The sequence below is a fragment of the Euprymna scolopes genome, chromosome 31 (assembly GCF_053919585.1).
Source record: "Euprymna scolopes isolate OS-2025 chromosome 31, ASM5391958v1, whole genome shotgun sequence".
NCBI classification, from domain to species: Eukaryota; Metazoa; Mollusca; class Cephalopoda; order Sepiida; family Sepiolidae; genus Euprymna; species Euprymna scolopes.
In genome coordinates this window covers 15388121-15405718 of record NC_136512.1, presented here as the reverse complement: position 1 = coordinate 15405718, position 17598 = coordinate 15388121, and the positions used below count along the sequence as shown (strand labels likewise).

The 17598-nt window shown below is 35.3% G+C and overlaps 1 protein-coding gene across 1 annotated transcript in view; it reads left to right on the top strand.

Annotated features, from left to right (window-relative positions):
- The window catches only part of LOC145255644 (pre-rRNA 2'-O-ribose RNA methyltransferase FTSJ3-like), a 113939-nt gene that overhangs the window by 14852 nt on the left and 81489 nt on the right, over positions 1–17598 (top strand). The window contains exons 5-7 of the mRNA XM_080114184.1: positions 2033–2345; positions 8598–8706; positions 16749–16849. Of these exons, the coding sequence (XP_079970310.1) occupies positions 2033–2345; positions 8598–8706; positions 16749–16849 (523 nt within the window). The remainder of the gene's footprint in view (positions 1–2032; positions 2346–8597; positions 8707–16748; positions 16850–17598) is intronic.

The following is a 17598-nucleotide window of genomic DNA, read 5'->3' as shown; positions in this document are numbered from 1 at the left end:
TGAAATTAAAATAGATAAAGAATTATTTTGCTAGATTTGGAATTGAAAAAGGCATTTTCAAAAGTAATAACAACCCTTTCTCTTCCAAAATAAAATAATCTATCAGATTAAATATCTATCTACTTTGTGTGTGAATTTGTTCCCTATAGACTTGGAAATGGTTGGGCTTATTTTTTTTTTTTTTTTGCCTTTTTCATATGAAGGTACTTGATGTGTCTAAGAGTATTTTCACCTAGGTTTTGTATCAGAATGTGTCTGATAAGTATGAAAAAAAAATCAATATACAGAACAATCCAATTAAAGAAGGAAATCTGATTTTGACCAAAGTATACACTTTTATACATCACAAATGCATTTGAGAAGTTTTATCGCTGTATACTGTATAAAATCAACAGTGGGTTCATTTATAATACAGGCGCATTCAAAATGAATGTTTCTGTTTAGAACCATGATACTTGACTTTTGTATTTTAAACTTTAATTGAAGCCATTATTTACAGATAATTTTATAAAATCAATAGTAGATTCTTTAAAGAAAAAAAAAAATTGGGCAATTTCACCATTTTAACGACAAAAGTATGAAATGGTGGAAGATTTATTAATCCTCATTCAATCCCAGACAATGTTGAGTCTCCCTGCTAGTATCAAAACGCAATTTTTAATTCTGAATTTTTGAGGTAGTGGTTGATAATTTGAATTATTTGGACTACAGTTCTCATCTTGAGTATTATTCGCACACAACGATTTTGGTTGATGTAACTTCCGACCTTCTTCAGGTGTATCTTGTTGAACTCTGAAATCTACATACAATTTTGAATGGCACCTCTTATTTAATCCACAGGCGTAGCATGCTCTCATTTCATCAGCTATTGCTGGGTAAAGGTCCTAAGCAATTCGCAATTGTATTTTGAGTGTCGCCCACACTAAGAATTGAACCTTCAACCTCCAGAAGAGTAACTTTTACAACTGAAAGACTTTATCCACTATGCTATAGGTCCTTATAATTGCAAATTACTTAGGACTTCCACCCAGTTATGGCTACAGAACGAGAGCATGCTATCCCCTGTAGATTAAATAAAGGGTTGCATTCGAAATTCTGTGCAGATTCCAGAGTTCGGCAAGATGTATCTGAAGAAGCTTGGAGATTTCATCAACTGAAACGTGAAAATAACATTCAAGATAAGAACAGTAGTCCGAATAACCCAAATAATATGGATAATTTATCCTAGTAATATGCGCTTAAAATGCTGTTTAGATAATAACATGGTAATGTGTGGTTATTTTTTGATGAATTTATATGTGAAACTGACCTACTTTAAAATAATTTCCAAAATTTTTCAGTATTAATATGTAATTGTCTAAAATAAAAAAAAAAATAAAAAAAAAGGGGGGAATGTTGTAATATTTTTGGCATAATATGCTGGGTATGATCATAAAGATTTTGATGATTTTATTTATAGCCAGGGGTGATAAGAACGAACCAATCAGGTACCAGAATCACTTTATAAGATATACTTAATCTTTTTTCTTCAGTCATAGCTATCTTGATATGAAATGGGAGCTAAGTTCTGCTGATACTAACTGGATTAATACTATGAGAATGGCTTTTCACTCGAGATATAATCTCATTTTTCCATGGGGGTGATTTACTTAAAGGTCTTCATCTATAAATTTACTTTAACTTTATTCGTCCCCAACAAAGTAGAGATTATACCAAGCAATTCACTCCCGTTCATTTGTTCACACTTTTCTCAATAACTACGCCTTAGATTTTTAAAAAAATTTGCACAAACATGGTGAAAATAAAATTTTGCCAGAATGAATTTTCCAGGATAATTTGGATTAAATTTGCACCAAAATCTTTCATTTGTTTGCACTTTTCTCAATAACCACGCCTTAGTTTTTTTTTGTTTTTTTTTTAAATTTTGCACAAACATTAATCATGGTGAAAGTAAATTTTTCACTTGTGGAGGGGAACTTTGCATGCTCGACTTGTTTTAATTTTAATAAAAAAAATTATTTTTCACTTTCAGCCCAGTTGACCTTATCGGCTTTAAAATTAGCAACAGGAGTTCTACGCAAGGGTGGATGGTTTGTGACAAAACTTTTCCGCTCAAAGGATTATAATTCCTTGTTGTGGGTCTTCCATCAATTATTCAAGAAGGTGCATGCGACGAAGCCACAAGCCTCTAGAAATGAGTCTGCAGAAATCTTTGTGGTCTGTGAGAGCTACCTGGCGCCGGACAAATTGGACCAAAGGTTCCTTGATCCTCGTCATGTCTTCAAAGAGCTGGAGGAAGATATTACGTTCAGTATCAATGCTTTTAAACCAGAACAGAAACAAAGGTATGAATCATCTCTCTATCCTCCCTCTCTCTCTCTGATGTTCATCCCTCTTTTTCTCTTTATCTTTTTCTGCCCTCCATCAGGAATGTGAGTTCTCTGGGGTTTTTTCTTGTTTCGTTTTAATCCAGAAAAAATGGATTTTAGCTTAAAAATTGCTCGAGGTTCCCATAGAAGAGAGTTTTTTCCCCTTTTTGTAGACATCCACCATTTTTATTATTTATAAGAAAAAGATGACTTCTGCCAAATTGTTAGAATCTTAAATCTTAGTTTTTCATTGCTATTTGGTTGTATCTCTTTTTCTTCCTTTCTGACTTTATCTATGTTATATTATGAATAAGCGTATGGTGGCGAGAAAGAAACAAACAAACAGTATAAGTTTAATTTTAGGTGATTGATTATTCAATCGTTTATTTTTTAAGATAAACTAGGAAAATAAAATAAAAGGTGTTGTCCTTTCAGTAACAGTTATCCCTGCTGTTTTCATGTTGCATAAATGTAATAGCAGTAGTCCTTGCTGTTGGTAGTATCAGCGTCAAAAGTAATCGCGTCCTAAATATTTGTTTTGAATTTAAAATTTTTTTAAAATTTAATAGTCAAACACGACACATAACAGAAATTCTCTGTGAGGTCCAAGCAAGGGAAGCTTGGGATTTGACCGGTAGTGTTCCGGTGAAGATTCTGGAGATTTATCTGCGATGACCGGTGACGTTTCGGTGAAGATGCTAGGGATTGACTGATGGTAGTTCAGTGATGTCCAAAGTACTTATGTTTGTGATTGCCAAGTCCCGTGGCCAAATCGGCCAGGGTTAATTTTAGTTGCTCTCTTGCCCTTGTTCTGACTGTCAAGGGGTCGTCTGGCATACACTGTGTTCTCTTGAGCTAATTTCCTCAATGAGCTTTGGTCCTCTCTATTTAAATATAAATTTAGTAGGTGCCTGACTCTCATGGCAAGTTTCTTCTAATTGGTTGAAGTTGGATTTTGACAACCAATCAAACAGCTAGAAATTAACCAATCAAAGTTGAGTATTCATATAAATTTGTAAAGCTTGCTGTTGTTCTTTGCTGCTACTGCTGTTTTTATCTGGTCATTTTTGTAGTATGGCAATTCTCTCAGAAAACTGGAAATGTAAATTTTGCTATGGATGCTAAGATTTTGAACAATTCAGGATGAGGCTGGATTAACATTAGATGAAGTTGGCGCTTGATATATTCAAGGCGTTTCATAAAGATTGGCATGAAGATCTTCTCGGGGAGGGTGGGGGTGCATTCTTATGGCATTTCTAAACCACTCTCTACTATTATATAAAAGAAACTTTGTGTGTGAGTTTGTTCCCTATGAACTCGGAAATGGTTGGGCCAATTTTTATGAAATTTCACACGAAGGTACTTTATATGTCTGGCAGTGTTCTAAGATAAATTTTGTATCGGAATGTCTTCAATAAGTATTGATAATCGAAATAACCCAATGAAAAAAGGAACAGGCGATTTTGATCAAAGTTTACACCTTTATATAGCCTAACATGACAAATGCATTTGAGAAGTTTTATTACCAGATAAGCCGAAAGACCAGACGTATAAAATCAACAGTAAGTTCTTTGATATAAGGGCGCATTAACTTTTTCATTTTAAACTTAAATTTGAGTCATAACTGCGCAAGCAGTAAGGCCAGGTATATGAAATCAACAATAGGTTCTTTGATATGACAAGAGCGCGTTCAAAATGAATGTTTCTTTTAGAGCGCAATTGAACCATGATACTTTTGCATTTTAAACTTTAATTCAAGCCATTATATTTAAAAAATAATTTTATAAAATCAACAGTAGGTCCTCAACAGTGCAATGTAAATTACATTGTGAGGAGGCATGTGAAGCTTCCTCCTGGTGTATCGTGACGGACCCCCCCCCCCCCCGACTAGAGCAGGCAATCAATCGATTTGATTTAAAGATGGGTGATTTTACAGATTTCGATGACAACAAAAATGTGGGAGTGTGAAACATTCGTTGATCGTCATTCAATCCCAGGCAATGTCAGGTTTCCCTGCTAGTATTTAATATAATCAGATCTTTCTAAGCCAACAGAAAGATTCAGGTCCTTCTCGATGGCTATACATTTAAACAATACCACATTAATGTGGCCGTACCCCATGCCTTGATTTCAGAAATAAACTTCCTAATGCAATTGCATCCGAGATGGGTATATCTGCTGGTGAGTACGTACTCTATTCTCGACATGCTCTCACTTCCTTTATTTTGTCATCTTAACTCTCAGATTCCATGAGTGCTGTTTCTGACAAAGGGGGAAGAGTTGCTGTTTTCTGGGTTGGAATCAAACACTTGGGGTGGACTAGTTTTTGACCTTAAAGTTTTTTGTTTTGTTTTTTGTTTTTACATCAAGTTGTGTCATACTTTGGAGCAATTTCCATAAAAAAAAAATTGAATGCACAAATATGCAAGTTAATGGCTGAATCCTTAGAAAATGATCCACGGTCTGTGGTAGGTGGGGCCAATAATGGTTAAATTTAATTTCACCAAAGCAAAGCTCCTTTTTTTTTTTTTTTTAATTATAAGAAACCTTTCAAACCAATTGCCATGGCCGATAGCATCCTTTGTGAGAGTCTAGCAATCAAACCTATTGGCCTAGCATTCTCGGGCAGCAAGAATATGAAGAAGTTCATAAAAGATGCTGCAAAGTTTGTTGCAAAGATGATAGGTTCCCTTTATCAGGCTAGAAAACTTCTTCACATCTGTACCATCTTGCATTTTTATAAAGCCACCATTCACTCATGCATGGAAAAATGTTGGCACATCCAAACTATTGCGCTAACCATTAGCTTCTCTCTCTCAGATAGGATGCATTGTTTGCCATGCTCCAGCTTCTATTATATCACCACGGTGCTTCATACCTATGCTTGCTTTACAAATACTTCCACAAAACATACCCCCCCCTCCCTGATGGGCTTTCTGCACTTGTACCTGTTAACGAAAAAAATATCCTAATCCACCTAGCTAGTAGCAAAATCTCACCTCCTTATTATAGGGGTGCCTAGATGTCGAAGATTTTCTGCTTCGATAGTTTCTTTCTTCGGACTGCTTGCTTTTGGACTTTCCTGCCTGCTTCCTGTTTTCCCGACTGTGCCAACATGTAGGAACAAACATCTTATTTAGATTATTCAGACTACTAATTTCTGACCTAAAAGTCCCATATTGTTTATCAAGCTCCAGCCTCTGTCGCATCACCATAGTGTTAAATTCTATTTTGTGCGGCCTTTATAAATTCTGCCGTGGAAATAAGTAGTCCAAATATTCTAAACTATAAATCCTCATCAAAAAATTCCAAAACATCTTGTTGCCCAACTTCCCACCTAGATTATTTTTTCTTCTTAAAAAATTTGACCACTATCATATACTTGAGTGTCAACGTAGTTTGTTTGGAGGTAAAATAAATAAAAATAAATAAAAAGTAATTAAATAAATAAACACAAATAAATAAATAAAAAGTAAATAAATAAATAAACACAAATAAAAAGTAAATAAATAAATAAACACAAATAAATAAATAAAAGTAAGTAAATAAAATGTTATTGCTTACCTGTTGCATGTCTTATGTAATCTTTTTTTTTTTTTTTTTAGCTGTCCAACACATGATGTAATTTTATAGGAATGCATTTTTATTGTTTTTATTTAACTAGCAGGGCTACCTGTTGTTGCCTGGGCAAAAATGTCACATATTACAATTAGAATTTCTATTTATTTTTCTCTTTTCCATTGTCTCTCACAAATTCCCTCTCTTTGCTCAGCCAAGCCTGTTCTTCTCTAGCTGGACACACACTCACACTCACATACACACACTCGCATACACACACTTAAACACACACACACACACACACACACATATACAGACACAGCATTTTATTTCAAAATTAGTATATAACATTCCACCCCTCCCAGCCTGGCACAGTCGGTCAACCCCCTGAGAATGAATAATTTTTATCTAAATTTTAGATATTCTTTATCCAGGGCAATACTGATTAAGAATATACAAACTTTGTAGTATAATATAACCCCCTCTCTCAGAGAGGGCCAGGGCCGCATCCGTCGCTATCCTGGTTCACTGGAGCATACTTGTGATGTACTTCTGGCCGTGTTCATCGCTCCCAGCTCACAGGACCATAGATGCAACCCAGCAGGGCTACATTCTTACTTGTTTAGTGGTGGACCCCTTAAGGGTGACCAGACTCTCACTGGTCATTGGAAAATATCTTCTGCTGCTCAGGGCACGCGAAATGTGTATGACCCTAAGTCCGTGTGGCAACATTGTCGATTTTGGTCGTCACTCTGGCTTCGTGCTGGATCCAGTCTGTCTCCTTCATCGTCTGGCATCAGGGGATATCTGAAACAAACTGCATCTTCATCCAGGCTGGCAAATCGAGAAACAAGGAAACACTCTCGGACATTTTTATATAACGAAACAAAATAATTATTCATAAATCGTTTACACTTGTTAGTCGAGTTCTTTGATTCAAGCTTCATGATGCAGGTTGCATACTTAAGTTCCACTAATCAATTTCCCAGCTAAAAACAAGAGCTTTTCAACTTAGCTCTTATGAGGGTTTCGTCCCCCCCCCTCCTGGCGGGGTGAAAGCGATGTGTACGTCTCGATGCCAGTCAGTAAAAAGCACTCTGGACTCTAACTCCAAAAAGTCGATCGTTTTTATCAAATCAGAAATTCCTCCCTCTGCCTATTTTGAGTTATTCTTTTCTTTCTCTCGTGAACTCATTATTTTATTCTTTTCATTTTCTCTTTCTTTTCTCTCTTCTTCGTCTTTCATGACCATATCTCTCCTTAGGTTCAATTTATTTATTTATCTGTCCAACCAACCCATCACTGGCTGGTGATCTGGCAGTTAAACACAACACCTCCCAGACACCAAAACTGACCTTTTGAACTCAAGTCATTGTACCTTTCAGCAAAACATTGTTTCTTTAATAATTTGAATTGTTGTTCTAACCTAAACCAGAAAACGACCCTGCATTGCTTTTTCTGCCAACTCGAGAATCTCATTATCATATTTATTTATTTATTTATTTCCCATCGAAATATTCACTATTTCTTCTCTCATTGAAATATTTACTCTTTTCTGTGGACAGGAATCTCATAAACATCTGTTTTTCCTCTCCCATCTTCTCTTCCTCTATTTGAAAAGCAAGATCATCTGGTGTCGCCAGGGATCTCGTCATATCAGCGTTTTTTTTTTTTTTTTTTTTTTTGGCTGAACATACAAACATGCACACACACAGACAACTGCTCTTTATATAATAGACTATGGGGGGGGGGTACCCGGCGTTGCCCGGGTGTTTGTAGGTGTGTGTATGGGGGGGGGAGTAAATAATAACCCTGAAATGATGTTAAAAAAATCGGAAAAACCAAAACCCAAACAAAAAAAACGCTGTGTGTATAGGAGGGGGGGAGGGAGAGGTAATCTAAAGAATAAGCGAAGTAAAAAAAAAAAAAAAAAAACATTGCCCGAGTGTTTAAAGATGTAAAAGAAAAAAAAAATGGTTTTGGTTGGGAGGCGGGATTGAACCCGGAAGCCTTGATGCAGAGGTGAAACAAATGCCAACCACTTAACCGTCTAGGCTAGGAGTAAGAGAATTTATTAGTGTCGAAATAAGGCTTATAAAGCGAGTGAAAGAGGTTTGATTGACAGATAGCCGCTAAATGAGGTCATCGCGGGAGCGTTACGAGACGACGTAGCAGTATTTTATTTAATGCGGGACAGCTTTTTGGGCTTTGTTTACTTTGTTTCAATGCGGGGCAGTTTTCGCTTCCCCAAGATGATGGTGGGGGAAAACCGGCTCTCCAAATGAAAGGGGATTAGCAATTGTTTGATATAAGGAGTTTAGCCTCAAATTGATCAAAGCTGATTGCTTGTGAACGTTCCCGGCGTGGTGCCGAGAACACCGTGTTAGCTTTGAATTAGTTTCGCTTTTTATACAAAAAAGCCGAATCAACATGTGAAAAGCCAAAATAGCAATAATTTTGTAAAATTCGTAAGTAAATCTAGACGCTACACGCGTTGCCAAGTCCTAGATATTATTATATAGGGGGTATATAAACAGTTCTAAACGATAGTAACGACCACGGGAGCGTGTGCGAAAGAAGCCTTTGCGAGACATACACGAAATGGTCACACACATTTTGCCTTTTATATATATAAATTATTTGAATGGTTTTTGTATTTTTCTATTTCAGAAACCGTGAAGGTTATCCTGAAGGCGTCACATCTTTAAATTTTGTAAAGAATGTGACAGACTTTATAAACAGTGAAAATTATTTACAAATTCTGGCTTCCAGCTCAGTGGTAAGCAGCTTCAATATATTTTTAAAAATTTTCATGACCTATGTTCTGTTAGCTGAAGTACCTATCAAAACTGGCATTTCCCAATTTTTTTTTTTTTTTTTTTTTAAATCACAAAATTATATATATATATATATATATATATATATATATATATATATATATATATATATTCAGTTTTATGATCAATTATTTGCTAAGAAATAACAGGAACACTATAGCAAAAACAAAAGGGTTCTTGTCCAGAACTTCCTTATAAAAAAAAAAGAAAGAAAAATCTGGATGATATACGTACCTCTGATGAAATAAAACTATCATATTCCAAAAATTATGTAAATTGATCAAGTAGTTTTATTGGTTCATTGATAAAGGAGAGATTGGACCTAGTAATTCACTCGGGTTTATTTGTTCACACTTTTCTCAATAACCACGCCTTAGATTAAAAAAAAAAAAAAAAAAAAATGCACAAACATTAGTCATGGTGAAAGTAAGTTTTTCACTTGTGGAAGGGGACCTTGCATGGTTGGCTTGTTTTATTTTTATAAAGAAAATCATTTTTAAACGATTAATAGGAATTTGTAGACATTACAAAATAAATTTGCAGGGTTTAATTATTGAGTTATCTACTTTTTTTATGTCAAACAAGACGGCCACTTTTCATTACAAATGAAATTAGATTCGTTTAATATGGAGGAATTCTGGACAAGAACCAAAACAAAAATTGCCTAGTATGAGATTTGAATCCTAAAAAAATGGCATAAAATATTAGAACTTTATCTACACATTCAGTAATCAAACAAATATTTTGTCTTTTTGATCTATTTAGTGTTTATTTTCCTATGTCCTGTTAATGCTGGGTTTACTTCCTCTTACTTGTTAGATTGAATGTTTCATCTCTAGGAGGTTATCATTCTGAACTATTGTTTAATCAATGCTATTATCAACTACCGCTTATAAGAGCAATTTAAAAAAAATTTTTTTGTTACATTTTCACCCCAAACAAGGCATATTGCCACTTTGTTGTAGGGGGCTACTATTAGGGAATCTTAGCTTTTCTTGGCCTTCGGGACAAGATCAAAGTGTAGTATCTGTTCTTCAGATGCTGCACTTCTATTTCTTGTTCTCTTTCGGTGAAGGAGAAATCCTTCACGACTGAGACAATTTTTATTTTTGTACCTTTTCTCCACGTTAAAAAACGACCCTGGTGTCTAACTCTGTCCCGTGGGGAGGCATAGTAAATAGGTACTATTAGGGACATGAGCATTAGGGGTACTGTGTAGGGAGTTGGGCAGCAAGATGTCAGTTCACGTTTCACTTGAACTTCTGCATGTCAGTACAGTTGGGGAAGCAGAGACCCGACAGGGAATTCCAAAGTTTAGTAGTCCTAGGGAAGAAACTACTGAAGTAGAAGGCTCTCTTACATCTAGGGATCTCTACTGTGAAGGGGTGGGATTTAGCTGCTTGTCGGGTTTGTCAGGGGTATTTACGTTGAGGGGGCACAAGTGCTTGCAGTTCGTCAGAGCATTCACCGTTAAAGTACTTGTAGAAAAGGCAGAGGAATGCAACATTTCGTCGATGGGACAGGGGCTGAAGTTTAGATGACAGTTCAGAACCTATCAGATTGGCGACTCTCTTTTGAACCTTGTCTAGGAGCGAGAGACTAGTGGTAGATGCACCAGCCCAAATATGACAATAATACTCCATACATGGGCGAATGGTGGCCTTATAGAGGTATAGGATACTTTCGGGCGTTAGTATCTTTCTAGCACGGTAGAGAGAACCTATCTTCTTCGCAGCGGTCCTGGCGATACTCTCTTGCCATTGCTATTGGTGGTAGAGGAGGTTTCTTGTAATTATTGAAGGAAACCAGTTTAGTCTTGGCAGCATTGAATGTGACCATCCATTTATGTCCCCATTCCACTACAGATCGGAGGTCATCCTCTAGTGCTTCTGCCATTTCTTTAGATATGTGTTCATTTGTTTTCTTGTCATGTCTGTTATAGAGTGTGGTGTCGTCAGCATATATACCCATCTCACAGGCAATTTTGTCAGGGAGGTCATTTATGAATATTAGGAATAACAGAGGTCCAAGGATAGACCCCTGAGGCACTCCGACATTTATATTGTATTGTTTAGATGTACGACCGTCGAGGACAACTTGGATTTTTCTCTTATCTAAGAAGGATTTAATTATGTCATGTATTCTTCCAGTGATACCATATGATCTGATTTTCCTGAGAAGATCTTCATGCCATACCCTGTCAAAAGCCTTAGATATATCTAGAGCTACTGCTCTACCCTCCCCCGCTTTGTCCAGTGACTGGTATATACATTCTGAGATTACAGTTAGGACGTCTGCTGTTGAACGGGCTTGTCTAAATCCATATTGTTGGTCGGTCAGAAGTTTAGCATCTGTAAGGTGCTAGACTAGAGCTTCTGGACCTGTATCAACGCAGTGAACTTAAGAGTAACGGACTCATGTTTGATCCAATGATTACCTTTGTGTTACGATCTAATAACACAAGACGAGTACTTGATGCAAATCGGTTAAGCTGTGTGTGTGAGTGATACTGTCACTTAACATGTACAGGGTGGAACGATAAAATTGTTGCCCTAAAGAAAACAACACTATAGCTTTATTTTAAAACTTTTATTGAAAAAAATCAATTCGGCTTACGATTATATAGTAGAACTGACATCTATTCAATGTAGCCACCTTCAGCCTCAATCACTGCCTTGATACAGGTCCGGAAGCGGGAGCATGTCTTTTTCACAAGTGCCGGCGGGAGCTTGGCGAATACTTGGCGGAATCTTGCCTTTATATAAAAAAGATTTTATTGGGGGTTAAAGATTCAATCCTTACTACAGTCAATTAGAATTAAGTATAACAATTAATTAGCACTTCTGCCCCTGTGACCTACATAAGGGGTTAGTTTGACAAAAAGATTGCCGGTACTTGTACAGTTTAACCAAACGTTAAAAAATGAAAATATCGAAAATAGTTTAAATTGTATGTATCTGTCTGTTATGGAATGAAGTTCTCTGGAAAAAAAATTCATTTAATTTCATTAAGTAGTTTTTTTTTTTTTTTTTTTTTTTTTTACAGCGAAAAAACAATTTTTTATGATACCAAGCAAAAGGTTCGATTTTTTATTTTGGAAGAAAAGCTAATATTAAAGATGGGAGGCAGTGTCAGCGCTTTAACTTCCAAACAAAAATTTAAAAAATTCAAAGATGTCTACTTTCATCGTGCTGTTATAAGAACGTGTTTTTCCGCTGTAAAAAAAAAAAAAAAAAAAAAAATACTTGGTCAAATTAAGTGAATTTTTTTTTCTGAGTATAACCTTTTTTCGATATTTTTATTTTTTCATGTCTTGATTAAACTGTACAAGTACCAGATTACAAAAGTAAAAAGCAAAGCACACACACACACACACACACATGCACTTTAAAAAGGTCAGAAATTACATTGGCTGAGATGGTGTTTGAAAAAATATATAACCAAAATGTGAATAGCAGTCAGAATAATCAAAATTCTACTTTTTATTTATTTATTTTTTAAACTAAGGAATCTCTCATCCTTCATGAATAAAATTAAAAATGTGAAAAAATGTGTATCTTTTCTGTACCAATGACAAAAAAGAAAATATCATACACTAAAAATTATGTATATTGATCAAATTTTATTTTTAATAAGAAAATCAAATATTGTGATAATCTTGTGACATCATCTTAAAAACAGGCTGAAGGAACAAGGGAGATAACTCTAAAACTTAAGATTTTTAAGAAGCTGTTCTTAACACATTCGCTGCCAGCTATAGTTCAATTAAATTTATTGTCATTGCCAAGCTATTTTTTTTTTCCGCAATTTCCAAAAAATAAAATCAACAAATAATGCATATGAATATAATATGGAAAAATTATTAATTTTGTATTTTTAAAGGAATTGTCAGTTGATACCAGTTTGTATATTTTTTGGAATAAAAATAACTCGGCTTTTATTTATAGTGAATCATTCAACTTATAACTTACTAGCATGGGTGCCCGGGTGTTTGGAGGTGTGTGTTGAGCAAAAAAAAACAAAAAAAACGTGGTAGTAGGAAGGGGGAAAAAGTGACGTCTTTGCTGTTACAACCACCAGCAAACAGAAAGTGACGTAGGTTTAAATTAAGGCTAGACAATCGAAAAGACGGGGATGACTTTCGAAAATATTGGCGAAAAAGCGACCCCCTCTCTGTTGAAAAATGCCCAGTTGAGGGTGAAGAAATTAATGTGTTTAGCCAATTTTTCAGTATTTGTTGTCTGAATGGTCGAGCTTCAAAACTATACTGATCTTGTGAAAATCCATCACCTCTGTCGAATGTTTAAGGCAGGTATGCAAACATACACACCTACATTTATATATTGGTAGCTCAAATTTTCGACCCAAACTAATTAAAAAGCTTGCCCTATCTCTGAATACCCTTTATGTAAAATTTCAAACGTTTAGACCAGAAATTGTCTGAGTAATTTGGTAGAGACCGCAGAGATCAAATTTTTTTTAACTTTGACCCCTGAACATTTATTGTTTTGGACTCAAATCAAGTTATTAAGTTAGATCCATGTCCAAGGAGCCTATATCTAAAATGTCAGTTGTTTATACCCAAAATTGTCGGAGGAGTTTGGTAGATTCCTCAAAGGTCAAATCATTGAACTTTGACCCCTTAACAGCCAAATTTCTGGTGGAAACTGATTACAAAGATTTTCCCGAATCTCGGTACCCTGTATATCAAATTTCGAGTCTGTAGACTGAAAATTGACAGTTATTGCGTAGGGAAATGTACACAGACAGGCACTTTCACTTTTATAGATATATAGATATACGTATTTGCTAGGAAAAACATAATACATGGCAGGGACCAAATACGAGATAACTCGTAAACATACTATTCAATATATGTTATTTTGAGATGCCAGTTCAAGTTAGACAGTTATCGTATGTGCCGAGCGAGCATTGACTAATAGAAATGAGTTTAATCGTAGCGGGCAAAGCTAAGCAAATGCCAGGATACGAGAATACAGCAAATGTGGAAGGCAGTCATTGGAAAAACTCAGTAATTTAAAAATTATTTTCACAGGTACATTCACGGGATTTTTAGGGGGGGGGGTCTGGACAAGCGTCAAAAATAATTAAACCAAATTTAAATTAAAACAAATGAAGCATGCATGGTCCCCGGTGAGTGCACAGTGAATGAGGCATAAAAAAATGACTAAGTTCAGCATGTGCTCCCCTCCCCCTCATTTAGCCCCAAAAATCCCCAGGGGATGTCAAATCCTGGTGAAATTGAATAAATGGTGCAGTTTTAGGCCTTAAAACATTAAATTTGAGTTCTACACTATGCAAAAAAAAAAAAAAAAAGAAAAAGAGATGACTAAGTCCATCATTTAAATCATTAAATCCATCATTAAAAATATTTCTCATATGATAGGAGTACTTCCCTGCAGACTACAACATGGTAGTTTTAAAGTTTCAAAGCAATCATCTTAAATAGTCAAATTTTATCTTTTCTGTCCATATTTTGCGATCCTTTCTTAGTATTTTTGATCATCCAACTCATTAACATTTTTTTTTCTCTGGTTGATTTTTAATTTGGTTAGAGGTGACTCAGTAATAATTTAAAGGGGGAAAAAAAAAGTTTAAGAGTGAAATAAACAGGCAACAGCCAAAGTTGCAAAAAAATTTTCTTTAAGTGACCCAGCCAACAGGTTTTAACAACAACAAGTATAAATAACAGATTTCTTTGCTGGAATAAAGATCTCACTATTGATGCAATTCTATCTATATAAGAGCCAGGTACGTCCAGGGATGGAGTACTGTTGCCACATCTGGGCAGGAGTTGCTAGAAAGGACTCCTCCTGCTTTGATAGTGCAAAATAGACTTCGTAGCCTAGTGGGAGATGCTCTTTTCTCTACCCTGCAACCTCTTTCTCACAGAAGAGATGTTGTGAGTCTCTCTTCTTTATCATTATTTTCATGGCAAGTGCTCGTCTGAGCTCCAATCTATGATCCCCCCTCACAAACTCTCATAAGAAACACTCGTCTAGTTGAAAACACTATCAATAATTTCCACCATTCTTTATCTGTCCCTAAACCTAAACCTAGATTCCATGAACAAAGCTTCTTTCTTAGAATTGCACGCCTGTGGAACTGTCTTCTGTTTGCCTGCTTTCCAGCTGATTACAATATGGTTGTCTTCAAGTCCAACGTAAGCAAGTTCTTGATGAGCCGTTCCACTTAAGTTAACAAATTTACCGAATTTCCATTACTAACAATTACTATATTGTCCAATTGACTACTGTACACTCTTTAACCCTTATCCTCGAGTGGCCTCTAGGCCTTGATAAGTGGGGATTGCCTATGTAAAAAAAAAAAAAAAAAAATTCTAATTGTCTGACAGATGACAGAACCTGAATTTTCAACCACCTACTATTCTCCTCCCACTTCTGACACCATAAATACCATTGGTTTGTTTCCTCATGTTGGTCATAATGTTCCCTGAAGGCTGAGCTCACAATCCAAGTATCACTCCTTTGTGCATTTTTTTATTTTTTTATTTATTTATTTTTTTAATATACAAAATTTTTGTAAAAATACCTCATCTGGATTATATTTGTTGTACTAGTACAACTTGTGACCCATAAGAAAATTGACTTTTCATTGGTATCTTCCAGCAGACGACAATTGCAATGTGGATTGAGTTAATTTGTAAAAATTGGTCTGCGTTAATGTAAATAGAAACTCTGCAAAATTTTAGAAAATGTATTGGGAAAAATATGTAAAAAAAAAAGTTTTTTTTTTTTTTTTTAACTCTAAACAAATGTAAAAGAATTTCTTTTTATACCCTAACTCAGGGGTCTGAACTATGGCCCGTATGCCAGATCCACCCTGCCAAAATCTAAAATCCAGCCCACAGAGCTCTTATGGAAAATGGAAAAATATTAAGGAAAATTTTTTTAAAATATGTAAATGTGTAAAAATAGTTTTTTTGTCCACCGACCCTCGTCTGTTTGTCCCAAAATTCTCAATAGCTACTCATTACATTTTTCTGAAATTTTACATGAAGTTACAACTTTCCAAGGGAGGTTTTGGATTTTTGATAAAAATTCTAATTGCGTCCTCAGGGGTCAAAATGGCCAAAAGTGTCGCTTTTCAAGACACAGAATCATTCCCGACCATTAGATTTTTCTGAAAATTACCGAAAAGCAAGATCACATGGATATGCTTCTGGAAACGTAATATTTGACCCTGGGAAAATTCTGGGGCTTTTTAAGGGTGAAAAACACGTTTTGGGGCTAAGGGGCTAATTATTATTTTTCTCCTAAAATTTAAGGCATCAGTCGGGGCACCATATAGTTTTTGGCTTGTTTTTAGAAAATGATTAAAAGAATAAAGTTTTGAAGAACCAGATTCATTGAAAAGCAAAACTGTATAAAGCACATCCACATTATTTTTTATTTTGGCCCATATAGTTCTAAAAAGTCAGCAATATACCCACCCCCTTCAAGTACTTTGGAGACCCCTGCCCTAACCTTAAACAAATAGTAAAGTTTGTTTTTGTCTTTTTGTTATCCTAACCTAATTGGCTTGGTTTAGAAGCTTTACTGGTATAAAAAGAGACAATTTATCAAACCAAAAAAAAAAATATCTTTTTTTGTGATACAGAAAAATTTTTACAGGAAAAAAAAAAAAAAAAAAAAAAAAAAAAAAAGCAAAGCAGTTGTTTCATTACATTTTCTTCCTCCAAAAAAGATATTTTTTTATTAAATGTTATATACGATGAATGTTTTTTTTTTTTTTTTTTTAGTCCCTCCCATTTTTTTCCCTCTTATTTGATAGTATCGCTTCGCTTCCATTCGACATCTTTCTGCTGTTTTATTTAAGCACGAAAACAAAATAAAAAGGTCAGTTTTATTATCGGTCACAAACTGTCTCAATACCATTTTTGTGGACTTTTTTTTTTCTAAATTATTTAATTTGAAAATTTTGCTTTGTTTTTTCTTTATAGTTAAAATTTGACGACGAGTCCATTGAAAACAACCCACTTACTACAGATGAAATTAAGAACTGTTGTCAAGACATCCGGGTGCTCGGCAAGAAAGACATTAAGTAATTTTTTTTCTCTTTTTCGAGTTAAGGTCCATTATATTCCTTCCCACAATCCTCTATTCCCTGTCACCATTAACCTTTGTTGACCACTTGTCGACTCTATTTCCTATCTCGTAACCTAACCAGCAATGTTTCGGCCGTTTTGTATCAAAGACGTATCAAAGTTTACAGTTATCCAAAGGTGCTGAGTTCAATCCTGAACAAAGGCAGTGAAAAGTAACATTCAAAACAGAGAATCAGCAACTATGTCCCAGAGCCTAGCTGGAGTCCGAATACGGTATCCCCGTATTAATAATAATAAAGGGTTGGGTTCGAGACTCCTAACAAACGATTCCCCAGTTCGATACAAAACACCTGATGAAGGCCGGAGGGCAAAACGGCCGAAACGTTGTGACTATAACAACCAAGATGAGGAAGTCAGTCCGACAATCTCAATAAATGAAAACACCTCATCTCAAAAATATAGACAATTACTAACCAGCAATATATCCACCAGTTAACTCCCCAATCATCAAAAACTGTGAAATGTACACCTTACTGTTTGTCCATCGATTTCGATGAATACCACGAAACATCACTGATGATGACGTGATGTGCGCTAGAAATTTTTTGTGGTAAGAATCGTATAATCTCCAACCAAACTTCTTTCGAGTCGGCACTTTTATTCTAGTAGCAAGTAGAAGTTCAGGATGCCTAAAAACAATGCTGAGATAAGTATCGTACAATCTCCAACCAAACTTCTTCCGAGT